The sequence below is a fragment of the Misgurnus anguillicaudatus genome, chromosome 20 (assembly GCF_027580225.2).
Source record: "Misgurnus anguillicaudatus chromosome 20, ASM2758022v2, whole genome shotgun sequence".
NCBI lineage: Eukaryota > Metazoa > Chordata > Actinopteri > Cypriniformes > Cobitidae > Misgurnus > Misgurnus anguillicaudatus.
In genome coordinates this window covers 33,358,196-33,386,055 of record NC_073356.2, presented here as the reverse complement: position 1 = coordinate 33,386,055, position 27,860 = coordinate 33,358,196, and the positions used below count along the sequence as shown (strand labels likewise).

Sequence of the window (27,860 nt, the reverse complement as noted above, 5' to 3'; positions counted from 1 at the left end):
ACATATCTATATAATTGGCTTCTCTGTTTTCCATTTAACACAGTGATTTCTGTCTTTGTGGATAAGCGTGCGGGCCGGAGGCTCTTTAAACGGGGATAAACTGTATTAGGAACATTGTGACTTATCCGGTTTGAGCGACAATCCATCTGATCTGTCACCATCTTCTTGATGGCAGGACAAACCAGGTCTGTTTTGTGCTATCCGTGTTGGGAATTTCGGTGTGTTTAGTTCCTAAAATGTCTTGAAGCTAATTTCTCATTTGTAAGTCACTTTGGCTAAAAGCATTTGGAGCTAAATGAAACAAATGTAAATTAAGTGTTGGGTCGTTTCTAAGTTGTTAAATCCTGAAGAAGATAAGGTATAGGCATTAAACAGGATAATGCATTAAAACACAGTGAATTTAATGAAATGTGTTATGTTACATAGCTGCTGTATCTTGAGATTTGTTGCGTGTTTGGATGATGGGCAGTTTTTCAGAAACCGGTATAGCAATTTTATGGAAAACACCTTTCATCAGAAGATCATTTTTCTTTAATGTCATGCATAAAGGAATTGAAGCATTTAATGCATGTGATGATGCCTACGTCACTTACTGCTGATGGCCCTTTTTCAGCAAGGAAAATATTTATATGCAAATTTATTTAAATGTAGTTTATTTCATAGCCTTAGATGTTGAAGCTGAATGACACATCATGGTCCCAAGACTTGTGTAGCTTTAGATTTCTGCAAAGTTGAGCTAATTGCAGTATTTGTAGTAGGTACTAAAGTCTAACTCCACCATGGACGGTCCCAAGCCCGGTCTGAGAAAGGAGGAGGGTTAGGCGTGGGGCTAGCAACCCCATCCTGGAAAAAAAACTCTTGCTACAGAAACGCAAAAAAGAGAAACAGGTAATTCCGCCTTGGGGAGAGATGGGTCTTCACTAAGATGTATGACGCTGTGCAGTGAAAACCAAGGTAAATTGGAAGCTGCAGGGCCGACCTACCTTCTTTCAGCCAGGGCAATCAACATCGGTACATGGAACGTGAGGACCATGTACGAAGCAGGGAAGATAGCGCAAGTGGCAGCAGAGATGCGGGGTTACAACCTCACCCTGCTTGGAATCAGCGAAACTCGATGGACGCAGTCCGGGCAGAAGAGGCTGATCACTGGCGAGATGCTGCTGTTCTCGGGACATGAGGAGGAAAACGCCCCCCACACACAAGGAGTAGCGCTGATGTTGTCAAAAACAGCACAACGAGCACTCACTGGATGGGAAGCCCACGGCCCAAGGATCATAACAGCATCTTTCCGAACAAAGAAGAAGAAGATCACCATGAATGTTGTGCAGTGCTATGCACCCACGAATGACAGTGAGGAGGGAGATAAGGAGCAGTTTTATAACAGATTGCAGTCCATATTGGAGAGTTACTCAGAGAAAGATGTTACCATCCTGATGGGGGATTTTAATGCCAAGGTGGGGAAGGATAACATCGGGTATGAGGAAGTTATGGGAAGGCATGGACTTGGCAACATGAATGAAAATGGCGAGAGGTTTGCAGATCTGTGTGCTCTAAATAACCTGGTTATCGGCGGTAGTGTCTTTGCACATAGGAGGATACACAAGGCAACCTGGGTGTCACCTGACGGCTCCACTGAGAATCAGATAGACCACATCTGCATCATCAGGAAATTCAGAAGATCACTACAGGATGTCAGAGCGAAGCGAGGAGCAGACGTTGCATCAGATCACCATCTAGTAGTGGCAAGACTGAAGCTGCAGTTGAAGAAGGAGTGGATGGCAACTACAGCACAGAGGCACAAGTACAACACCTGCTTTTTGAGGGACACACACAAGCTGGAGGAATTTAGGGTGGCTTTGAGCAACAAGTTCCAAATACTGCAAGAAGTAGAGGAGGAGGAGGATACAGTGGATAACAGATGGAAGAGAGTGAAAGAGACCATAACCACAACATGTAGTGATGTCCTTGGACCCTCGAAATGTCAGCACAAGGAGTGGTTGTCGACAGAGACATTAAGGAAGATTCAGGAAAGGAAAAAGAAGAAAGCAGCCCTAAACAACAGCAGAACAAGAGCAGAGAAGGTCAAGGCACAAGAAGTTTTCACAGCTGCCAATAAAGAGGTAAAGAAGTGTATTAGAACCGATAAGCGGAACTATGTTGATGGTCTGGCATCCGAAGCAGAAGAAGCAGCAAGAAATGGAAATATGAAAGATCTGTACTCCATCACAAAGACGCTGTCAGGGAAGTTCTGCAAGCCAGGTAGGATTACGCTACTGTCCATTCCAGGAAAAGTGTTCAATAGGATCATCCTGAATAGAATTAAGGACCAGGTGGACACCCAACTCCGTGACCAGCAGGCAGGCTTTAGAAAAGACAGATCCTGTACGGATCAGATCGCCACCCTCCGTATCATTGTCGAACAGTCACTGGAGTGGAATTCTCTTCTCCACATTACCTTCGTAGACTATGAGAAGGCTTTTGATAGCTTGGATAGGAGTGCCCTTTGGAACCTTCTCCGGCATTATGGTGTGCCAGCCAAGATCGTCAACATTATCCAAAACTCGTATGGCGGTATGACGAGCAGAGTGGTCCATGGAGGGAAGCTTACGGAGAACTTCGAAGTGAGAACCGGGGTTCGTCAGGGATGCCTGCTCTCGCCCTTCCTCTTCTTGCTAGCCATTGATTGGATAATGAAGACTACAACGGAACATACAAAAACAGGAATCCAGTGGACACCATTTACACAACTCGACGACCTGGATTTTGCGGATGATTTGGCCTTGCTATCCCACACCCGACAGCAGATGCAAGACAAGATAAATAGCATAGCTGCCACCTCTGCTCAAGTAGGTCTGAACATCAATAAACATAAGACAAAGATCCTCAAGGTAAATAACATCAAAAACGACCCAGTACTGTTGGACGGAGAAGCGCTAGAAGAAGTAGAGGCCTTCACCTACCTGGGCAGTGTCATCGATAAGCAGGGTGGAACAGACGCTGACGTCAAGGCACGAATACGTAAAGCAAGAGCAGCCTTCCTACAGCTGAGGAACATCTGGAGCTCGAAGGAACTGGGCCTAAGGACAAAGGTCAGGCTGTTCAATACCAATGTCAAGACGGTCCTTCTCTATGGTGCAGAGACATGGAGGAAAACAGTGGCGACGACGAAGAAAGTTCAGACCTTTATTAATTCCTGTATGCGAAAAATCCTCCAGATCCGCTGGCCAAATACCATCAGCAACCATGACCTTTGGCAAAAAACCAACCAGCTTCCTGCAGAAGATGAGATCCTAAAACGACGCTGGAGATGGCTTGGCCATACGCTCCGCAAGCCAGCTTCCAATATCACCAGGCAAGCACTCAACTGGAACCCCCCAGGAAAGAGAAAAAGAGGAAGGCCAAGAAATACATGGCGCCGAGATTTGGCAGCTGATACCAAAGAATTTGGATATACCTGGAGTCAGCTGGAGAGAAAAGCCCAAGACAGGGATGCCTGGAGAGCTCTTGTCGGCGGCCTATGCCCCAGGAGGGGTAGCAGGCATAAGTAAGTAAGTAAGTACTAAAGTCTTCAGCCCTAAGCACATCCCACTCTGTAGGCGACAAAAAACTTCATCGTGCCACCAAGAGACCCAACAAATGTGTCCTATATTACCCAGCTGTCTAATCACAGTGGATTGGACAATCTATAACAGAGGCTGAATGCCAGTGTGATGATGAACAGGGTGCTTGCTCAATGCTCGGGCCCTACATTTGTTATTTTGTCTGAGTGATGTTTTGGCAGTATTTTCTACAAACTGTTTGTAGTATAAATCAAAAGCAGGCCGGTCACCGTAGACCAGAGAGGACAGATCGAAAGAGTGATCACTATGGATTAAGCCGAATGTGTCTTATAAACAACTGCGAATTATTGAGGAAAGTAGCATCAATGATGGTAATGAAAGGGATACAGTAAATCTGCTGCTTTCCTTGTCTAGTAAATCAACTACATGTAAAGAAATATTAAGGTGCATAGAGAAAAATACAGACTTTTATACTCAAATAGAGTGATGGCTGAATAGATACAGTACACTTTTTTGATCTCAGAGGGACAAAATTCAGCTGCACGGTCAAGCACATCTTCAGCTGAAGAGATCTGTCTGTTTTTTCTTTTAGCTAGAATCAAATGGTCTCATTTTTCCCTTGATGCTAATTTGAAAAGAATCGATAGATCAGACTTCATGATTTCTTTAGACTTTAAAAGAGACATTTCACAAGACCTTTTTAAGATGTGAAATAAATATTTAGTGTACCCAGAGTACGTATTAGCTCAAAATACCATATAGACCAGTGGTCTTCAACCTTTTTTTAGGCTAGGGACCCCTTAATTGATGAAGAGGAGGAGCTGGGACCCCCAGTATATTTATCAAATAGGACTGTATTTATTATTATTTATCATACATACTTGGTTATTATGGTTACGTTACAAAGAGACTAAAATAATAATGTTTGGCATACTACATACCATTTTAATTTAACTGAAAACATTATATTTATGGTTAATTTATATTATTATTATTATTAGCCTATCACTGAAAAAAATTATTAATTTAATGTACTCATTTTTTAAGCTAAGTGGTTACAATCAATTTATTTAAGCTACATTTAAACAACAAAAAAAGAAAGGCAAAACAAAACAAAAATGTAGTTAAATGTAGCTTAAAAGATTGATTACCTTAAACAAATTAAGTAAATTGAATGAATCATTTTTTTTCAGTGTATTGATGGCTACTTAAATTTTTCCTTAAATATTTTTTTTCATTTAAAGAATTTTGGAGGACCCCCGCTTATACCACCAAGGACACCAAGGGTCCCCGGACTCCCTGTTGAAGACCCATGATATCGATGATTTATTATAACATGTTAAAATTGTCACTTTGTAGGTGTGCCGTTTTGGGTGTGTCCTTTAAAATGTGAATGAGTTGATCTCTGCACTAAATTGCAGTGTCGTGGTTGAATATTGCATATTAAGGGGGCGGTATTATCCCCTTCTGACATCACAAGGGGGGCTAAATTTCAATGACCTATTTTTTCACATGCTTGCAGAGAAGGTTTACCAAAACTAATTTACTGGGTTGCTCTTTGATACATTTTTTAATTTGATAGAAGCACTGGGGACACAATTTTCGCACGTAAACATGGAAAAAGTCAGATTTTTATGATATTTCCCCCTTTAAAGCTGATGAAGCATCACTGCCATGAAGTTCTACTATGAATGCTACATCATTCATCTAGTCAATCATCATTCAAAACCTGGAGTATATAAGTTCTGAACTCACACAATGTTTGCGCTCGCAGATACCCACGTCGACATTTACCCCCTTCCTCCCTACCACCACCAGGTCTGTCCAGGCACGGTCCCTGCCTTTAGAACTGTGACCCTGCCCCACAAAACCAGTCATAAGTCACACGGGTATACAGGCCCGGCTCCAGATATGAGATGAAAGGTGGGCCAAGTGATACTCCAGGGGGGCCGGTCAGATTGGTGGTGGTGGTGGTGGGGGTCTTTAATGCTTTAATCTCACATGTCTGTAGTTTTAAAATCATATATTTAAGACAATTTTTAGGGCTGTTTCTTTGTTGTGTTTGTGTTTTTCTCATTTTTAATATTTTGTACATATTTTGGAACTATTTAGTAACTATATATATATATATATATATATATATATATATATATATATATATATATATATATATATATATATATATATATATATATATATATATATATAGTTAACATGTTTATTTTTACATTCTCTCTTTTTGCATTAGTAATATTTTTTAATCCCTTAACAGATGTTGTATTAATTTAGTAACTTTAGATTTGATAAAAAGGGGCAGTTCTTTTAAAATAACAATTTACATCAACTAAAACAAACTTAAAATGTTAATTTTATCTGAAATGCAGTTTTTCTTAAGAATTATTCTCACGTCTGTTAATATAGTATAACATTACAGATTTTAGGCCAAAAAACTGGCTGTTATGTGTGGGGCCAGGGTGGGCCAAGCCTTTGATTGGGTGGCCAGGCCCACTCTGCCCCCCCCCCCCCCCTGGATCCGGGCATACGGGTATATTTGTACAAATAGCCAACAATGCATGGGCCAAAATTATTGATTTTTTTATGCCAAAGATCATTATGATATTAAGTACAGATCATGTTCCATGAAAATATATTTTGTACATTTTCTATCGTAAATATATAAAAAATGTATTCATTTTGTAAGGATTTTCTTTGTCGATTTTCTCAATATTTTTTATTTTTTTGCACCCTCAGATTTTAAATAGTTGGGTTTTTTTTGGGGCAAATATTGTCCTTTTCTAACAAACCATATGCTGGGTTATTTTTAGCCATGTTGGGTAGATATTGGACAGAACACATCGCTGGGTTAAAATGTATCAAATGCTGGGTTGTTTTAACCCAATTGCTGGGCTATTATAACCAACACTGAGTCATTTTTAACCCTGTATGCGGTAATTTTTAATCCAGCATGTGTTCTGTCCCATATTTACCCATTATGGGTTAAAAATAACCCAGCCATTTTTAGAGTGCATACATCAGCTTTTTTTTCAACTTTTAGATGATGTATAAATCTCAATTAAAAAAAATAACCCTGAGTTATGACTGGTTTGGTGGTCCAGGGTCAAATATTATCTTTTGCTATCATTTGCTGATTAGTAGTTAAATAAAAATCATTGCAACGTCATCCTCCCTGCCGAGTCCTTAGAGCATGTAGGACCAATAGTGTGTGGTATCGATATGAATGATACCTGAAATTGTACGGCAGGTGAAGAGGTGGTTGCATTTACTTTTATCGTGTTTTTTGCTTGGTTGATTGCAAAACCCCCAAGCTAGAATATTTTGACATGGACCAGTAAGTAACCACCCAGAACACCATAGCAACCATATAGCAACCGCCTAGAACGCAGCAAAAGCATATAGTGCTCTGGCAACCCGGCAGCTGTTTCATATCTTTTAGTTTCGTAGTGTTGCGCTGCTGTATGCCTTTTTGTGTAAGTGTTTGTCAATATAAGGCAAAAGAGAAATAAAATATACAGAAACTCTCATGTAAATGTTTCAAATCCAGATTGTGTAGTTCTGTGAGCCCCGCTGAGATAAATTGGCTATGAAAGCAGTCCTCTGAATCGTGATGGCAGTTGCCTCAAAAAGGTTTAGTGGTAATTGGAGAAATGTATTAATCATGGAAAGCACTGGGGATATTGGCAGTGCGTGCAGCATGTAGGGAAAGCTTCTCCTTGGCAACACTAGGCTATGTTTAGGCGATGTATGCCAGCGTTTGTCCTGGTGATGGTCGATTGATTTGGGTCTCACGGCGGCAGGAAAGACAACTTGTTTGTTCAAGAAATTGTTCATGCAGTGATGGATCATTAGGTGCTTGTTTTGATGTCTCTAGAGGATGTATCAACTAGATTTTTTGCCTCAACAAAATTAGCACATTAGACCCTATACGACACAGTATGGCCAACGTTATCTCTCTTTTCAAAATTCTTACTTATTTAGGCCCTGTTTGCACCTGGTATAAAAAAGCATTTTGGTCGATCGGATCACAAGTGAATGACACTTAATACTGTAAAACATTTTGAGTTGTTTCCACTATCAACCACATTGAAAGGTGACCGGATAGCTTTTGTGGTGTATGTGGGTGAATGTGTTCAAACAGCTACAACCCATACGGCAAAAAATATTTTAATTACATTTTAAAATATACAAAAAAAGTCAAATAACAAAAAAAGAAATAAATGTTGACATATTTTTTACAAAATGTATTTTTTAAAATATATTTTTTGGCCATTTTTGTACATTTTAATTAATTAAAAAATATATATATATTTTAAAGCATTTATATTCACGTCACATTAGAAGAAAAACTTATAAACCTGTAAACATAGTTTTGAAAAAGTTTAAGTTAAATATATTTTCAATATAATATATAATCATTTTATATATATTATATTATATCATATCAATCATATCATATATATATCACTTTAAACATACTTATATATTTTATACTTGTATACATTTTATACAAACTTTGATATTTTGGCCAGGAAAAAAATATTTTTTGCTGTATAGGTTGTAAAATTAGAAATGTATTTGTTGCCCCTGAAATACATTTTGAAATATATGCAAATATGTTTTTTTAATTAAACTTCGGATTTTCAGCCTGTAAATTAACTCCTGTTAGCAACCGAATCTTTCAGGAGCGTCACATTTTCGGCTAACCACGATTAGCTGGCCAATCAGGAACAAATTTGTGCATTTTAGGAAAAGAGTAAAATTGGGAGCTACAAAAATGGAAAATAATGAAAATATATTTTTTGTCGAAGTCATGAAATATCAGGGATTTTGTTTGTCACTTAAAATTTTAGTTTGCATTTATCAAAATGTAATCTGCTTGTTAGGTTTTGATTTAAGAAATGCTGTTTCCGGGTCCAAGCCTCTTCTGATTTCAAGTGAAACTACAAATTAATTCATTTCACGCATATTTTTTATTAACTCACGGTGTACACTACATTATCAGGCTCATGGGATCTCAGATAAAGGTCATGAAAATTTTGCTTTTTATTTAGTAAAAGTCAGGGAAATGTCAAGAAATTTGACATTTGGCTTAGAGTAGAAACCCTGATATCAGGTGTAAACAGGGCCTTAGTATGTTCAAAAATAACGAATACAATGCATTAATGCAGTAAATTATGTACTGGACGGGCAGAAATTTTGTAACTTTGAAGTGCTGGAAAGGAGGTTTTTAAAGCCTCGGATATCAAAAGTGGCAGAAATTGCGGTTTTCACCATGGCAACAAAAGAAGAGAGCTTTCATTATGCCCCAGACAGCCATGGGAGTTACTTAAGTGAAAATGTGCATTTGTCTCCCAGTAATCAGAGAGAAACCTGAGCACATCAAAACCATGGCCGTGGGTTTCAAGTAGTGGTGATTAGAATAACCTTTAACAGGCTCTTAGACTGAAACTCTTGATATAATGAGCTTTATTACTATAATATCCTGTTGCACATAAGATTGGATCTTACTGTCTCTGATTTTTGCCTTCCAGGCAAACATTACCCATCATTGCATGCTATAAAAAATACATACAGTGTGTGTTTCTAGGTGGAGTGGCAAAAAAACACAACAAGGCACAAAAATTACTTTCACAGCAACATCTTTGGAATTGACTTTTTAGTTCAAAAACATGCAATGTTGGGACATTGGCCTAACACACTTTTTTTTACAAAGAATAGCCTAAAAGACGATGATAAACATGTGCTTAGTTCACACTGCAGGTCTTAATGCTCATTTCGAATATTTTGCTAAAATCGGCTGTTATTTACATTATCATTTAAATGCGACATCAGTCTCGTGTGAACCGTATACGGCCCTGAAGTGACCCGCATGCGCAGAAGACGACGTGACGTCATCTTCCCGCCTCCTCCAAATGCAAAAAATGTGACATCTGTCGCATTTCAATGACGTAAAAGTTATATGAAATGTGACATGGCCGTTCAGAACTGAAGTCGCATTGCAATACATCAGATATGTATCCGATTTAGGACCACACATGAAAGACCTTGTTCACACTGTCAGTCCAAATCCAATTTTGGTGCATATTCGATTGGTATCCAATCACATTTAAAACATGTGAACAGCCAAAAACCACATGAAATCCGTTTTTTTCCGAATCCATTTCAGGCTACATCCAAAGGTATTTGAAATCATTTTCAAATCGCATTTCCAGAAATCCATTTCAGTCTGACCGCTCTGATCGCATTTCTGTAGCTTTTAGGTTACGTCATGCTGTCGCGTCACATAAAACGTAAACACGTCAGACATCGAGGCAGATTGTTGTGCCAGCGCGACATCATTGCCAAAGAAGCATAGTGCAGATAATCCGGAAAATGGCAAAATGCTACAGGACACACAGATCAGATCTAAACAGATGTGATACACAATATGGACAGTGAGTCTGTCAAATCAAATATGCACCAAAATCGGATTTGGACTCACAATGTGAACAAGGTCAAAGTGAACTTGGTCTGATTTGAAAAAATTGATGATATGGGTCACATTTGGGCAAAAAAGTCAGATTTGTGCCACTTCCGCCTGCAGTGTGAACGTAGCCATGGAGTCATGGATGCACAGAATCAGTTTATTTTCTCAGTTGAAATGTGCCATGTGTATGGCAACCCCGCTTTCTATTTTACATTAAAGGATTAGTCAATTTTCTTTAAAAAAAATCCAGATAATTTACTCACCACCATGTCATCCAAAATGTTGATATCTTTCTTTGTTCAGTCGAGAAGAAATTAAGTTTTTTGAGGAAAACCAGGATTTTTCTCATTTTAATGGACTTTAATGGACCCCAACACTTTACAGTTTTAATGCAGTTTAAAATGACAGTTTTAAAGGACTCTAAATGATCTCAAACAAGGCATAAGGGTCTTATCTAGCGAAACAATTATCATTTTTGGCAAGAAAAATAAAAAATACGCACTTTTAAACCACACCTTCTCTTTTTCCTCTGGCTGTGTGACGCCCCAGCGCGACCTCACGTAATTTCGTAATGATGTCGAAAGGTCACATGTTACATGCATTTGCAGACCATTTTAAACAATAAATTGACACAAAGACATTAATTAGTATCACTCCACATACAACAACATCAGAATGGTCCTCTTTCTCCACACTTGTAAACACTGGGACGTAGTTTCAATTCGTCATCTGTGACCTCTTGACGTGAGGTTGCGGTGGCGTGTCACAGGACCGGAGGAAGACAAGAAGTTGTGGTTTAAAAGTGCATATTTTTATTTTTCTGGTTTTGCTATATAAGACCCTTATGCCTCGTTTGAAATCGTTTGGAGTCCTTTGAAACTGCAATTTTAAACTGCAATAAAACTTTTAAGTATTGGGGTCCATTAAAGTCCATTAAAATGAGAAAAATCCTGGAATATGTTCCTCAAAAAACATAATTTCTTCTTGACTGAACAAAGAAAGACATCAACATTTTGGATGACATGGTGGTGAGTAAATTATCTGGATTTTTTTAAGAAAATTGACTAATCCTTTAAAATGATGCGTTTAGATGCATTTGTGACTTACAGTGCATTGATGCTATATGGTTTAGCATGTTGCCTGGGATTTGAACCCATGACTTTTGTGATGCTAGCACAATGCTCTACCAACTGAGGCACAGGAACACCGTATTTTAAGTTCATGAAACATGAAGCCTGACAAAAAAACTTTCAGGAACCTTTAGAACGAGTAGTTAGAAAAATAATATACTAACACTGTTAAAAACGTCTGTAGAAATGACAGTATTACTGTCAGCTGTTTGCCAGTAACTTACTGTAGATTTAAATGTATGTTATTTACAAGTTTTTTCAAAGTTAAATGAATATTAAACATTAACAAGTCTTTATCTTTACAGAATAAAACTATACAATAACAGCTTTATGAAAAGCATTATGGGAACCAGAAATCCTCATCATCCTTTTACAATTTTTTTTCTTCAGATTTTGGTTCCCAGAATGCTTTGCATGAGGCTGTTATTGTATAGTTTTAATTTGTAAAGATAAAGACTTGTTAATATTTAATTTTCATTTAACTTTGAACAAATGGTTGCCATTAAATACCATAAATTTAAATCTACATTAAGTTACTGGCAAACAGCTACATAACTACAGCAAAAATGTTTATAGTGAACATTTATTAATGCTAAGTTACTTCTCACTTTTTGTTTAATTATGTAGCAAAGGTCAACCATCAGGTGTCTTTCTATCAGGATCAAACCACCATTTTTCTAAGATTTTATAAGCTACTAGGCAAAATAGCACCCTAGTAACAACAGGGCAAGACATGGCGACAGGAACACGAACCCAAAGTCACACATGGTCGTCCAGATGTACATCTCTAAGCCAACAAGAATGATCATCGGTTTGTGATAGATGCGCCAGAAATCCTCAAATAATTACCGACGGTAGGAAAACTAAGCCGCGCTAGGCCCCGCCCACCAATTCGCTCGTGCAACCGGAGACTCGCGGAGGGTTCCGCTGCTGTCAGACTCCACCGATTAACGTTTGCCAGACTTGGATAAGAGTGGACACAGGGGCTCGGGGCCGGAGAAGGGATTCACAACATTTTTGGAAGAGGCTCGTCAGTGGATTGTGATCATCTCGTGAAGGTAAATAAGTAGGCTATGCATGCTCGGTCATTTAAATGCTGCACTGGTACAGCGATGATGATGACTGTGCCCTGCGACCGTCTCAGTTGCATGAACCCCAAATGGGCTTTGAAAAACGCTTGACCAATGCAACATGGTTAGTTTAGTAAATTGATCCGATATCGGTGTGTTTAAGTGCGCGTTGTTTTATTTCGTATTTTTGCGCTTGCGTTTTTACCTCAGAGCACTTGAAACATGACATGGGAACCTGGTTGAAAGCGCACTGGAGTTCGTCACACTCCATATGTGCGAAACACCAGGCGATGTTATATCATTGCATCCAGATAATGATTATTTTGCGCTTTGCGAAGCATGACAAATCATATCTGTTATTTTGTTTGCATTAACACCCGATAATAAGTGCAAACTTTGCAAAATGAGCTCGTGATAGTTTAGCTTTGATACGCGCCGCGATGTTAACGCAAGAATAATGTCGCGATAAAGACTGCTGTTAAATTATAAGTTTACAAAATGCGGTGTAAGTGAGATGAAGTGATATGAGGTTACTACAAGATGACCACGGACCGCAAAAACACTGCATGAAATAATACAACACAGTGTGTTTAGTTAAGGAATTTGCGATTTTTTTAGATGCCACACCTCAGATTCACGCGCACTGATGTCGGTGACTGCGCGTGTCTGGAGAAACGCACTCTTAAGTTGGTTCGTTGTGAAACTTACACCACCAGGGAGTGTCTGAATGTTGATGGATGTGTAGGATTTATAGCAGTCTGGTTTGTATCAGGATGAACCGTGCACTGCGTGCTATGTTTAGTCATCATCAGCACCATTTGAACATGAGCATCCCTGCAGACTTATCTCAAGTCAAGTTCAAGTCAAATTCACGTAATTGATGATGGGTTTCGTGGCACTCTGACTGACACAAAGCTTAATGGTGTCTACTCTCAAGTGCATGAAAATCCCAGATGCCCGTTTTGTCTTCCAGGCATAGTTCTTGTTGGTTCTTATTGGGAAATTGGCCATTGATGCTCTTGACCATGTTTGAATGCACACAGAGGTTATGCATCACATGATGTTAAAAATACTTTCTTGCTTTAGCTTTACAGTACGGCATGGGAATAAAGTTACATGAGCATGTATTCATCACAATTTGGCTAATATCCAAATTCAGGGGATTTAAATACTGATTGATGTTTGAAATCGATATACAGGGCATGCACATAAATTGGTTATGTTGTGTAGTTGAATAATTATGTATTAACTTGCACAAACTGTTTTATTTTGGAAATTAGAGACATTACAAAGTTTGCACGTTAACATGTCCAAATAATAAACAGACACTTTATTATTGTCAGTGACTTTGGTGAACATTGATTTTTATTCTTTCATAATTTGATGAATAGGTTTTTCTTAAAAAAGTGTGATATTTATTGACAATAGCTGCATTTCCATTACAGATTTCCATTACTAATATCACATCCACCGCACTAGGCATTGTTTTTAATAGAAAGACACATAAGTGTATCCAAATATTAAATGTGACTTAGAATAGGGATGCTCCGATCAATGCCAATCTCGACTAATAATACGTGGCCGATCACTATTCTGAATCGGACAGCCGATCTTATTACAGCTATTTCATATACTACGGCTTTTGATCAGTAAGTCCTTATCGATCTAAAATCACTGTTAGTTTGAGTCGTTTATAAAATGCATTTGAAAAAGCAACACTCGTTAAACATAATTATTAAACATATTCTTTATTATCATGAAAATACCTGAAAAGGTTTGAAGAAGAGCAATATAAATATGTCCTTCAGCCATTTCGTGGAGCTGCGTGTCATCACAGCTGCGCGTGTGTATTGTTCTTCGTCTACAGCGCATTCAGAGTTTTTGCACGAGAGCGCCCCCTGGCTTTTGGATGTAGCTTCATTTCACCGTAATTCATTGAGAAGCATAGCAAGCATTATTGGCCGATCGATCGGAGAATCCCTAACTTAGAATGATTGAACGGGGTATTTATTCTTGTTCTGTGATGTGACATGTAGACAACAACATTTTGGTTGGGTCTGTAATGCCTTAGAAGCTTTCTAAAAACCTCTTTTAGAAAGCTATATTAGGGTGGGGGATTTTAAACGCTTGGTTTTGCACCAATTTGGCATTCCTTCGGGCTTAACTGGCAACCTCATTATGAAATGCAAGCACTTGATGCTGATTGGCAGCCTTTGCTGCCACTCAAAAAAATGTAAACTTCGCTGTCTTGACAACACGGACAGACCAAAATTTTACAGATAGAAGAGCACACCTCAGAAACCGACTCGCCATTTCGCCTTGAACTTCGCGAACACTGCTGCGATTTACTTCCTGTTGGAGGCGAGAGGCCGAATGTATGCAAATTATTTTGAAGGGGAGGGAAATGAATGAGAGTGTGGGCGGCAGTGAGATGCATTTTACGTAACATGTATCCGTTGTTCAGATTGGGCCATTTTCTGGCGGACATTTCTAAAGGAGGATTTTCTATGAAACGGAGATATTCTAAATGTCTAGCACTTTTCGTATGTTTGTGAATGCGGGTAGACTACCGTTATTCAACTAAGACAAGGTAAAAACGTATTTACATTCTCTGTCCCCTTTAATGCTAAGGAAAGCCCTTTATACTTAGAGCTGCAACCTGACGTGTTTCTTGGAGATAATAGTACATTATTTTAAATCAGAAGAGATGTAGGAGTGTTATCCAAAGCATTATTGCCAAGGAAAGGCTCTTATACTTGTGAGCAGACACGTTTTGAGGTGTTTCTGGGAGGTTTTAGTACATACCGCTTCATCTTCAAATAATAATTATGTGACTTACTTGCATCAGATGACCTAAAAAATGTTAATAAACTGTTTCCATTGCAGTTTTGCGAAATACAGCTTTTTCAAATTGCTTTAAAGGGGTCATATTATGCGATTTTTTTAAAAGATGAAAAAGAAATATTTTGTGTCCCCAGAATGCGTATGTAAAGTTTTAGCTTAAAATACCTCACAGATAATTTATTATAACATGTTTAAATTGCCACTTTGTAGTTCCGATCAAAAATTAGCTGTTTTTGGGTGTGTCCTTTAAAATGCAAATGAGCTGAAGAAATGCAAACACTGATTACCATAATGGTGGTTTGTTGAAATTGAAACTCAGTTGTGATGTCAATTATTTTCTCTCTCTCTCTTTCTCTATGCACTAAATATCATTGCCATTTTGGGAAAGTCCAGATTAAGGGGCGATATTATTGTAATTGGCCTTGCTACCTACGTCACAAAACAGGCAAAACCTGAACGACCTAATTTTTCTAATGCTGTCATAAAATGGTTTACCAAAACAAAGTTACTGGGTTGATTTTTTTCACATTTTCTAGGATGATAGAAGCACTGGGGACCCAATTATAGCACTTAAACATTGGAAAGTCAGATTTTTACGCTATGACCCCTTACGCTAAAACACCTTATGTGAGCATAAAAACTTTTTTCGATATATGTTTTTGCAAAATTGACGTGTTTCCATTGGCAGTTTTTTTTGCAATGTCAATTTGCGCATTTTAAAGGGTAACGCAGCTACTGTTTACATATGCAAATGTCTACAATCTGACAGAAAAACTAGCAATTAGTCCACTCGTAGTAGCAAATCAATTTTTAAATCTTGAATAAAAGGGATATTATAGGGTCTCATGAATGAATGCACAGATAGATACAGACAGCATATTATTACATTGTTAGCCTTTAGAGTCCACCTTTATTTGCTCCCTTACAGCTCACATCTGGTGTGATGGAAATGTTGCAGCGCCCCTTCAACCTCCACTAGGACACCTGCTGCTCTTTACAGCTGTATCCTAACAGGGTTTTCTGCCATGGCTTCCCTTTGGCACTGGTGTCAGTGGAAACATTGGCAGGCACTGCAATAGCGTGACTGTGATTGGGTTTTGCATGTGTGAGATTCAGATGGTAGATTATAGCAATCAGAATCATTCAAAAGCCAGACGTTTCAGATTATGAAAACAATTTCTTTAAAATAAGTTGATAAACTGTAAACAAATATATGTGAAGACGATTTAGATTTCACGTTGACCATTGCAAAATCATATGTCGACAGTCTTGCAGTGCATAGTGATGAACATCTTGCGGTAGTTTCCAGAATCATTTAGTTTACACACCAAAATTTATGTTTCCGCTATGAAAGTGTCATTGTGAGTTGTAGGTAATTCTGCCGGCTGATAGGAGTGCAGGATTAGGAAGGAGAAATTTGGCACACTGCATTAGAGATAATGTCAATGCTTGGAGATTGCCGCCCCTGTGTTTAGTTCCCAGAGTCTTATTTTCATGACCTCTCATATTTATTGCACGACTGCATGTTTGTTTTAATATGTGCAAAAGCATCCCAGGTAAAAAAGTAGTACACTTCCATAATGTAGGGGCAAAAACTAACGCAGGGTTAGTTGTAACACGGACTGTTTACATTGTTGCACAAGGTTGAGCGTTTTGTTTTTCCAGGGTTTTTTCACGCTGCCAAGAGACAATCTCCTGCAAATTATTGTAAATGTATAATGTTTTGCCAGAGAGTTATGATGAATGAGTGTTTTGGTGGCATGTATGTACATTTTTTATCATATGTTTTTTCGGTTTCTAAGATGGGTGTGTAAGATACCAAATCCAATGCTATGTCATATTAATCAGTGTCTTGTTGACAGTGTTGACATCGTTTTGAAATATGTCTGCAGCTCTTAGCAACTTTTTTGGTGGGCTTAATTTTTTGACCCAGCGGGGTTAATTGTAACACTGTGTTACAACTAACCCCTCAGCACTTACGATATGAAAACCGCTAACGTTAGCGTAATTCTTGCCGTTGTTTTAAATAGGCTACACACAAATGATTGCTGGATGCCGAGAAAAGAAATGTGTCTGTCTTATCAAAAATCGTGTGTCAAATGTATTTTTAGTGATGCACCGATGTATCGGCCGCCGATATTTATCGGCCGATTTTTGAGAAATTTGAAACCATCGGCATATCGGCAATAGCACGAGAAAGGCCGATACCGATTGTTTATTAATTAACTGCATAAAGAAATCCATTATATTTAAAAAATGAGTTAATGTTGTTAATAAAATAAATGGTGAATAGCAAAAACCACCTTTGAAGGTTGTCATGCTGTCTTATTATATTTGTTTTAGCTTAATTTGTGCCTCTCTTACTATGTTGGTCAGTTGAATGTTAATTAGATCCAATCCATGTTCAGTAAAAATAATTTGATGCAGAAATAAACTAGCTAAAAGACCAACTGTATAGTATTGTATACAAGTGTTTAAAATCGGTATCGGTCTCGGCCAGAAGTTGTCAGTTTCAATCGGTATCGGCCCATCCCTATTTATTTTTGTTCATATCTTTAATATTGATTGAATAACGTCACATCAAAGATTGAAATCATAATGAAATGAATGGCTAAAATCAGACTTTGATGCTCATTATCTCAGAATTTGATTTTGAAACTGTAGTATGTTATTACAGACCGGGTCACATATAGAAAATGTTTTGTCATAATTTTGCTGCTTTTTCTCACATTTAGACATTTGTATTAGAGCCCGACCGATAAAGGATTTTGAAGGCCGATACCGATACAAATGTTTGTTGGTTTTAAAATCCGATATTCCGATATATCGGACGATTTTTTTTCTTCATTTGTTTCTAATAACATTAGTTATTTGTAGTTATTTATGAGTTTTAACTAAAATAATATGATAATGCATTTTAAAAAGAAACTTGTTTCTTTTATTGTCTCGTGACCAACTCACCATGAACTCACTTAAACGTTGTTATCTCTGCCCAAGTCTGGCTGGATCAGCAGGTTGCAGGATGTGTGACACGTTATACAGGACTGTTGCCAACAGGGAGGTTAAAGAGTGCCCTCTGGTGGACAAACTATACAACGGCAACACTCATGACATGGTTGAAGGCTGTTTCATTTATCCGCCATTATGAATGCCGATACCGATAGTTTGCCGATATATCGGTCGGGCTCTAATTTGTATCCATTTATAATTGAACTATTGTTAGAAAAGGGCTGGATGAATGAATGCAGTGTGGATACCTATAGTATTTGATGAGCGTATAATACGCGCAGAGAGCATATCATTATCTAATTTTTGATGGAGGTGGTATTTAGTGGCTTTTGCACCTGAGCTCTTCGTATGGAATGTGAGTGTTGTTGTGTGTAACACAGTGCAACGTCTTGTTAAAGTGAATGTTGATTGGTCATTTTACTGTCTTTTGGACGGTCTTTTTGTTACCTACAACAAGTTTAAGAAAACAAAAGATTTATTGGCCAATGCTAATGGTTTAAAAAACGAATACAAAAAAATCCAAATACTGGCCACCGCAACATACTGTGATATATCGCTGTATATTGCAGTAAATTGCCACCTGGTAGTAGTAAAAACCATTGGAGCTGTTTATACTGCAGGCAACAAAATGTCAGCTTTTATTGTAGACAGTGTTATTGATTATAGTTGGGGTGATTTGGTGAATTAGTTGCATCACAGCACTCCATACTCTAGATGCATTGTGGGTGCAACAGGTGCAACCACAGAGCATTACTTCAGTACTGGGTTTCCTACTTTTCTTAACCAAGATAAATGTGTAAACAATAAAGGTAAAATAAATGATTCATTTGCTAGCTAGAAAGATCCAGTCGTGCCTATGTATGAAAACCACAGATGAAGAAGTAAACAAGCAGCCTGTGTTTATGTATTCATGGCCTTTGTGTCAGGAGACGCCGGGCAGACCACACATGATCAACCAGTAAACCGCATACTAATTGCTACTTTTTATTTTTATTGGTGATATTCCAAGTTGCTGGCAACATTCTTACTGTCATATTTGATTTTGCATCGGTTAAAATTTCATAGCTTCTGGATCTGGGCTGCGGTGGCACAAATTAAGCCTTGGGCACGATTTAAACAAAGTCTGCAGCATAGTCAAAATTATTTTGGCAAGAAAAGCGGTTAAGTTGGAGCAGCGCCTTAGCTGCACGCACAACCCGTTCCGACCCAACCCGCGGTGCCGACGTGGGCAATGCGACTTTGATTCCGGTTTACATAATTATTTCCTAATCCTATTTCTCCCTCTTTTCATCATCTTCTTCTGTCTTCTTTCTGCTTTACTATTAATAAAGAATGTGTCAATGAGGCAGAAAACATTACATTAGCCACAGCAGTATTTAGCGCCAATATATCGAGTTTAATGGGAATGCTGATATTTTGCCCCAGTGTTGCTGTAAAGCATGTTTCAATTGTAATAAAACTGGCTGTTAATGTCCACCATCATGCAAACAGTGTCAAATTGATGAATATTAGGACTAGTTGTCTGCAGGCAAATCTAGCAGAGCATTAGTTTGGCCCACAACATTCACTTGTATGGCTTATCTTTTGCTTCGTACCGAATGGCATAGTACAGTTTTACTCTTATGCAACATTGTAATGTTCATAGTGCATTTTTTTGTATGCATGCAATTCTTATTTTATTTTTATGTTATATACTCGGAATACAGGGTTCCCACATGTCCTTGAAAGTTTGTGAATCTGGGGGAAAAAATTCAAGGCCCTGGGAAGTTGTTGAAAATATACATACATAGATACAGGTCATTAAAAGTGCTTGAATCTATTTTATGCAAGAAGTTTTCTGAAAAAAAAAAAAATCCATATTATTCGCTGTGTAGTGTAGGAAACTTTCCTAAAAATTCTAGACTTTTTAAGCACACGTGCTAAACTGTTTTTTTAAATGCTTATATCTTCTGTATGCGAATGTTGATTCATACCAAAATGCTTTTTTGCATAGTTGTGTTTGACACATGAAAACATCTCGGGTTACGTATGTAACTGTTCTTCCCTGAGAAGGGAACGAGACACTGCGTCTCCCTTGCCATACTTCCTGCATCCCTGTAACGCCGTCTTTGGCAATATTTCAGATAGAGATATACTTCCTGGCTCCCGCGTCACCCTGTCTTTGTCGTTAAGCCTCACCATTGGTTGAATTTGATATACAGATTCAGACGCACTTACCCCTGGAGGCGTCCCCAAAGTATCACCGCAGTGACGCAGCGCGAGTTCCCCCGAAAGGGAACTGTAACAATGTATCTTAAAAAGTAACACAATGTAACCTTGCTCTCACTTGAAATGTGTCCCCACATTTATTCCTTGAAATTGAGAGTATTGGACCTGGAAAGTCCTTGATAGGTACTTGACTTTGAAGTTAACTAATGTGTGGGAACCCTGGGAATACATAACATTAAAATCGTAATAGGCATAGAATCGGAAGGACATGGGTTGTTTTCCCAAAAAAATGAATGCTGTGACTTTGTGATGCTGTAAAAACATTGGTCTGTTTGGTTCGGCATTTTAAAGCAAACATATTAGCTCAACCAATAGCATGTATTTTGGTTCCATATCCATTTCTTTGTCCAGCCAATAGCAGATAGGATATTTTATGAAAATGTGTTCAAATACAATGATTACTTTTGCAAGCTGCATACAGTATATACAGTACTATATGGTATGCACTGTTCTATACATAACACATGCCCATCTCTCTACTGAACTGGATAAAAATGCAGATTTTTCTCATCTGCCGTTTCTTGACTATGAAGAGTACCGTATAAGACTGTACTCTTCATATGTTCATCCATAAATATGTTTATTAATAATTTCTCTGATCTGATCCAATTTTATTAATGCTATATTCTAGTTTCTTGGCTTTCTGCTTTACAGCTCATTTTTATCAATATGTCTCCTATGAATACATGACTTTTGTTCTTGAAAACACAGCATCTGTTGTCTGGAATATGTTTGTCTGAAGATTTGAGCTAGGCGGACAGAGAGAACAGAATGCATGAGTGCTTGTGACAGCGAGGGAGAGAGAAAGAGAGAGAGAGAGAGGAAGCAAGGACAGGTACTGTGGGGTTGTGTGTCTGTATGTAAGATTTTGTATTGCAAAAAGAAATTGTGTGTCACCACACCAACCAAATTATTTATGCCACACTGGTGGTCTTCCCCAGACTTGCCCGACACTACATCTAAAACAACTTACTAGCATTTGGTCAGTTTTTGTGTTCCCTGGGATTCAAATCTGCAACCTATCAAAATGCTCTTCCAGTTGAACCACAGAATTTGCATAATGTGAAAATCCGTTCATCCTCGGTTTGTGTCGTCTTTGATGCCTCACTCGGTTTTGTCTTTGATGATGTGAAGAAAACATCATTATGTGCCTTCTGACAAAACATGAATGAATTACAATCCGACTGGATTGCTGTTGTACTCCATGTGAGAGAAGGCAGTTTTCTTTGTCGATTTGATGTTTGCATGTCTGTGACTCAGAGAATGATGGCGCACGCAGTACACGGCTCACACACACACACACACACACACACACACACACACACACACACACACACACACACACCCACACACACACACACACACAGTTCCTGTTATCTCAGGCAATAATTCGGCCCAATTTTTTTACTGCTTTGATCATAGGGAAGGAAAATGCAGCACTTTCACTGAAAAGCAATGGATGGAAAAATAGAAAGTGAGATAACCACAATGGATGGAAAAAGGAGTAAGGTGCAGATTATTGGGAAAGCCACAAGGAGAGAGAGAGAGAGAGAGAGAGAGAGAGAGAGAGAGACCATGTAAAAAAAGAGAAACAGAGTATAAATCACTCCCGAGGAATGAACAGATACAGAAATATTTATATTTTGCCTTTTTTGGGTGAACTGGTGCGGTGTTGTTGTAGAAATATCCATATTTAAAATGTTATTAACGTAATTAACTACCTTCCGGTAGCGCCGCCATCTTAGAGTCATCCGCATTCGGGATGAGCGCTTACGCAGCGTACAGAGGTTTCTCTGCTGCTGCTCTGTCCCCCGCCCTCCGAATTTGTCATACGTCACTAAGAAAAGTGCGTACACTACGCTAATACTCTCTCCTGAGTCTAAGATGGCGGCGCTACCGGAAGCAAGTTAATTACGTTAATACAATTTTAAATATGGATATTTCTACAACAAACACCGCACGGATTACCCTCAGAAGACCTTTGTTTATCATCCTGGAGCCGTTTGGATTTAATTTGTGAAGGATGGACGCACTTTTTTTTTACTTGAAGGTCGTGGACTATTGCTGGACCCCGTAACATTACATTTAATCAACAGAAAGATCTAAAATATTTTCTAAAATATCCGAAAATGTGTTTGTCTGAAAACGATGGACATATGCAACTTGGACAGCTTGGGGGTGAGTAAATAATGGGTTTAATATCATTTTTGGCCGAACTATCCCTTTAAAGTCCTTCACAAAAACACAATTATCCCAGCTTTTTGCTCAAAATTTGGTATTTTTGAAGGAACCTACCTGTCAGGGTGTGGTGGGGGATAGAACCCAATAGCAGACAGCTTGTAACATAAAGACGTTTATTAAAACATAAATACCCTCGAGGGGGCAAACAATGACAGAACTTAGAAAATAATCATGACTGGACGTATCTCACGATACACAATGAACCGGCACAAGTCATAAGACACAATTGCATTAAATAGGGAAAATTAAACTAGGGAACAATGACAAACAGGTGAAGGGAAAAAAACAATCAAATAAATAATTAACAAGGAAACGAGGGGGCAGGGTCAAGACTTAAGACAGGAGAGCACGCGTTACACAAAACGACTCTCCACACAAACACAAGACAACTATACGGGGATGTCAGGACCCTGTCAAAGTGAACTAGACATTAAAAACAAGTAGTGCTGCACAATTTATTCGCATCGCAATCGCAATGTCAGCCTGTGCAATTAAATGACAGCAAAATGTTGCAATTATATTAAATAAATAAATGTGTGGACTTGTTAACACCAACTTTCTGATAACAGTTTGATGATTTTCCTTGCTGTTTAAAAAAAGAAAGAAAAACGAACAAAAAAGGCAGTGCACCATGTGGCATGCACGTGTGTGGTGTGCGTCGTCACTTATACCAGAGCGAAGATGGATGCAGAGGAGGTTGACAGTGATCTGGTAGCAAAAAAAAAAACTATGTCTGTTGTTTGGCGGTATTTTGGATTTAGGATTACTGACACTGAGCAGTTGCTACATCACGTGGCAATACGAAAACATTTCTAGTTTTACAAATACACATTTTAGCTGTGTGTGTGTGTGTGGATTTTCCTTAAAACCCATCAAGTTGACTCATGATACCATTTAGTATAATCGCAATCGCACATCGCAATATTAGCAGCAATAACCGCAACGGGAAAAATTACCCAAATCGTGCAGCCCTAAAAACAAGACAAGATTCTGACAGGATCCTGACACCTACCCATATTTGAGAGATGATAAAAAGAGAACAAATAAAGGTAGGATGAAACCTTTTTTTAAGTAGAGGGTCTGTTCTTTCATTTGATTTATTATATGTTTATATATTTAAAGAAGAACATTTTCTGGAAGGCATTAAACTTTTGTGAAAATCATAAAAATGCTGGCGCTGGCTGCCAACTTAAAAACGCTGGTGGGGAAAGAGTTAAACTTATGCAGTTGCAGGTGGTGCAGATTGTGTAAACTTAATTAATTTAGAATAAAATAACAATTAACGTCAAATCATTTTTTAAAAGATTACCATTGGGACTAGAGATGCACTGATATTTTGGCCAATAATCGGTATTGGTCAACAGAAGCCAATTTTCAAATTATCAGCCAATAGTTTAAAACCAGCCGATATTCATGGCCGATATATCCTGTCAATCAAAAGAGAACAGGAAAATGCAATGAATTTAAGCTCAGTATATAGAAAATGTAAAGAAACCTCACTAGTTTAATGTTCAATATTAATGGTCCTTACTAGGGATGCTCCGATCGATTGGCCACCGATTGGTATCGTCCGATAACGGCATTAAATTACTTGATCCGTACTCCCTAAATTTGTCAATCTCATAAACCGATCTTTCTGTTTACTTTTGTCATCATAGGGATCCTGAATGCGACGGCAAATAGACACATTTTTTTATAACCTGTTGCTAAAGTGGGACGTGCAGATTTGGCTTTCTCTCTCTGCCTTTACAGTATTACAGTTTACAGTATTTAGACACGCTCCGGTCAAAAGCGCGACACGTCTTCACATCCCCATCAAACAGCGTATACAACACATATCTATTGTAGACAATTGCATCCTTATGCCAAAGTTTATTATTTGCATGCATTTGAAAGTTTTGACCGTTTCAACTTTCGCTTTTCGCACAGCTGCTCTTGTCTGCATACACACGTGGCACTTGTTGTGCTTATTTATTTGATTCTCTATTAAAACAATAATATACCTAATTACTGCAAGTAATATAACATAGGCAACATCTGTGGTATTACTTTATCTAGAAAAAATGTTAACAGTTACAGTCATCAAAAAGCTTGCATATCAGCTTAAAAAAATCGGAATCGGTATCGGCCGATGACAAAGAAAAAAAATCGGTAATCGGTATCGGTTGCAAAAAATCCTGATCGGAGCATCCCTAGCTATTACATGAATGAATAACATTCAGTTTTAATTTTTAGAATTTAGTTAATGCAGTTAATATAACCACCAAACTATTGGCAGATATCAATCTTAATAATCGGCTATTGGTATCAGTGAAAAAATTTAATATTGGTGCATTTCTAATTGGGACACATTGAGGTGCTTTTGTACAGTTACGTTCACATCTGACTCCATTCTGCCCACATTGTTGTATATCCTATAATGTTTTATATAGTCAATTAAGTCGTGAATTAAATGTTGGATCACTGCACAATTAACATGCAAAACTACTATAATTAATATAATATAAAATAATCAGCACTGAGCGCGTGCAGTAAGACTTACCATTTGATTTTACAATGTGTTCTCCATTATGCCTTTGGCAAAATATAAAAAAGAAAAAACCTAGAGCGGCCAAGTGTTTGCTGATGATTAGCTTTTACCAGAAGGCATCTGTTTGCTATAATCTTTTAATAGCCAATGCATCGCCGTATGGAACGATTCCCTCTATTTAAAATATTTCGGTTTCAATGAATGTACAGTCATCGTGTTTTTTTGTGTGCATGTTTTCAAGGAACATGTTGCATGAAAACGTGGTAATCTGAAATAGTTTCTGCCTTAATATTCTTGGCATCTTAGTGGGACATATTGAAAGAGCTGTCTGTCCAAATTACCATCTCTGTCTGTTTCCATCACTGTCGCGTTTCATCTGGCACTCTTTCAGATCCAAGCGTGCTTATATGCATTTCTTCCTTGTTTCACGGTGTCAGTCTTATTTATTTGATTTTGTGAAAGCCCTGCACAGCTCCAGATTTTTCTCTGTCCTCTTATGACTGTGGGTGTAGGTTTGGTTTTTGTATCGCTAGGGACATTATTAAAGGAATAGTCTACTCATTTTCAATATTAAAATATGTTATTACCTTAACTAAGAACTGTTGATACATCCCTCTATCATCTGTGTGCGTGCACGTAAGCGCTGGAGCGCGCTGCGACGCTTCGATAGCATTTAGCTTAGCCCCATTCATTCAATTGTACCATTTAGATATAAAGTTAGAAGTGACCAAACACATCAACGTTTTTCCTATTTAAGACGAGTAGTTATACGAGCAAGTTTGGTGGTACAGGGTGAAGCGTAGCGCTTTTCTGGGCGGATTTAGAGGGGTGGCTGTGTTTTGTGGCGTGGTGGCACTTTTGGGAGTGCTTCGACTCGGCGCAGTAACACCCTCCCTCTCCCATTATGAGAGTGAGAGGGGGAACGGACTTTTCAGGCGAGTCGAAGTACTCCCATAAGTGCTATTACGCCATAAAATATAGTTCCTCTTTTGAATCGGCTTGGAGAAGCGGTACGTTTTGTTTTGTACCACCAAACTTGCTCGTGTAGCTGCTCGTCTTGAATAGGAGGGGCGTTGGTGTGTTTGGTCACTTCTAGCTTTGTCTCTAAATGGTACAATTGAATGAATGGGGCTTAGCTAAATGCTATCGAAGCGTCGCAGCGCGCTCCAGCGCTTACGTGCACACACACAGATGATAGAGGGATGTATCAACAGTTCTTAGTTAAGGTAATAACATATTTTAATATTGAAAATGAGTAGACTATTCCTTTAAAGCAACCAGATGATACAGACAAAACATGTTTTTACAGTAAATTTGTTTGTTATAGGCCATCATCACTCCTTTTGCATAAAGATTGTTTATTTATGTTTGTCACATGGTTTTCACCTGCGCTGCGGGTGCAGGCCTTTACCACTTAACATGTTAACACTCCAATATGTAAAATTTTGATGAGGTTGCGTTTTATTATTTTGTGACTTCGAACGAGTGTGCCCAACAGCCCTACAGGGATTTACTCATTTGTGTGCTAGACTAAATCTCCATAATTTGTTAATTTAATTGAGAAAGGGAAATAATATTCTTTGGTTACGAATGACATCACAGAAGCATACATTACTATCACTCACAATAGTATGGATAATTTAGTAGTCTTTTAGTAGTCCACTTTCATTGCTTGCTCTGTTATCTCACCATTCCAAAATCGCCCCCTCTCCCCCTCCTCTACCTTTCCATCTCATTGCATCAAAGGACCGTCTTGAAGTGCCTTTTTTGGTATGGCAGGCGCGCCGCCTCAGTGTCTGCGAAGTTGGCAGGACCAAAAGAGTCAGGCGACATGATTGTGAACGTATGCCAGCAGATGAGGGCTGCACGCTCTGAAAGAGGACAGATAATAAACCGTATTGTCCAGCGTTGTGTCTTGTGTGCTTGCAAACTTTCATTTAGGTGAATAAAATGCATGATTCATTCAGTGACTACAGCGACGCTGAAAGCTTAATTGTCCCCATCAAAGGAAGTTTACTGTTACTTTTCCAAAAAAATGACTGACAGTGGTACCAGTGACCTTTTTGTCGACAGCAGATCCGTGTCAAATTTTAATTGGCTGAAAGAGAAATTTATGGTGATCAAGACGCCGTTATCTCCCCGGGCGCTGAGCTGTGCGGGTTGTAAACATTCCTTTGAATGAAATCTGTTGTGCTGCTTAGCTGCCCAATTAGAAATAAACCCTGACACAAACAAGATGTTGAAATATTTATTTTTACTCCCTACGTTGAATTTGTTGCTTTTTTAATGGTTTAAATTAAAATTAATTTTAGTTAATGAATGAATTAATTAATTAATAAAGGAATATTCCACTTTCATAAAAAAATTATTCTGATAATTTTCTCACCACCATGTCATCCAAGATGTTGATGTTTTTCTTTGTTCAGTTGAGATGAAATTAAGTTTTTTGAGGGAAAACATTCCAGGACATTTCTTCATATAATTGACTTCAACATAGTGGACCTCAACAGTTATTAGTTTCAACAGTGGCGGCCTGTGACTGCTCTTTCGAGGGGCGCTAATTCAAAATAAGTGCTCGGAGTGTCATGTGTGTTTCTTGTGTTTTCAAAATATGTGTTTGTTGCATCATGTGAACCATGTGCATCACGTGTTTTGTCGAAAGAAGTGCCTGCTGCAGATGCGTCAAAACCGTTTATGATAAAAGAGACGCTCACATTCACAAAA

At 38.3% G+C, this 27,860-nt stretch overlaps 3 protein-coding genes across 4 annotated transcripts in view; all 3 read left to right on the top strand.

The window, feature by feature from the left end:
• Window positions 1-27,860, top strand: part of pdk2b (pyruvate dehydrogenase kinase 2b) — a 228,272-nt gene that overhangs the window by 31,807 nt on the left and 168,605 nt on the right. The window lies entirely within an intron of this gene.
• jupb (junction plakoglobin b) overlaps window positions 1-27,860 on the top strand; it is a 115,747-nt gene that overhangs the window by 3,598 nt on the left and 84,289 nt on the right. Inside the window, exon 1 of one of the 2 annotated variants that reach the window (XM_055220425.2) lies at window positions 11,921-12,232. The exons of the other annotated variant lie outside the window; for it this stretch is intronic. The gene's annotated coding sequence lies outside the window, so the exon portion shown is untranslated. Of the gene's footprint in view, window positions 1-11,920; window positions 12,233-27,860 lie in introns of those variants that run through there. 2 annotated transcript variants of the gene reach the window in all.
• On the top strand, window positions 784-3,553 carry LOC141351345 (uncharacterized). The gene has a single exon (XM_073857967.1). The coding sequence runs from the start codon at window positions 930-932 to the stop codon at window positions 3,546-3,548; it is 2,619 nt and encodes an 872-aa protein (XP_073714068.1). The 5' UTR covers window positions 784-929; the 3' UTR covers window positions 3,549-3,553.

What these genes read in the sequence shown, in the direction of transcription:
- LOC141351345 (XM_073857967.1), top strand. Translation starts at nt 930, where the DNA reads ATGACGCTGTGCAGTGAAAACCAAGGTAAATTGGAAGCTGCAGGGCCG.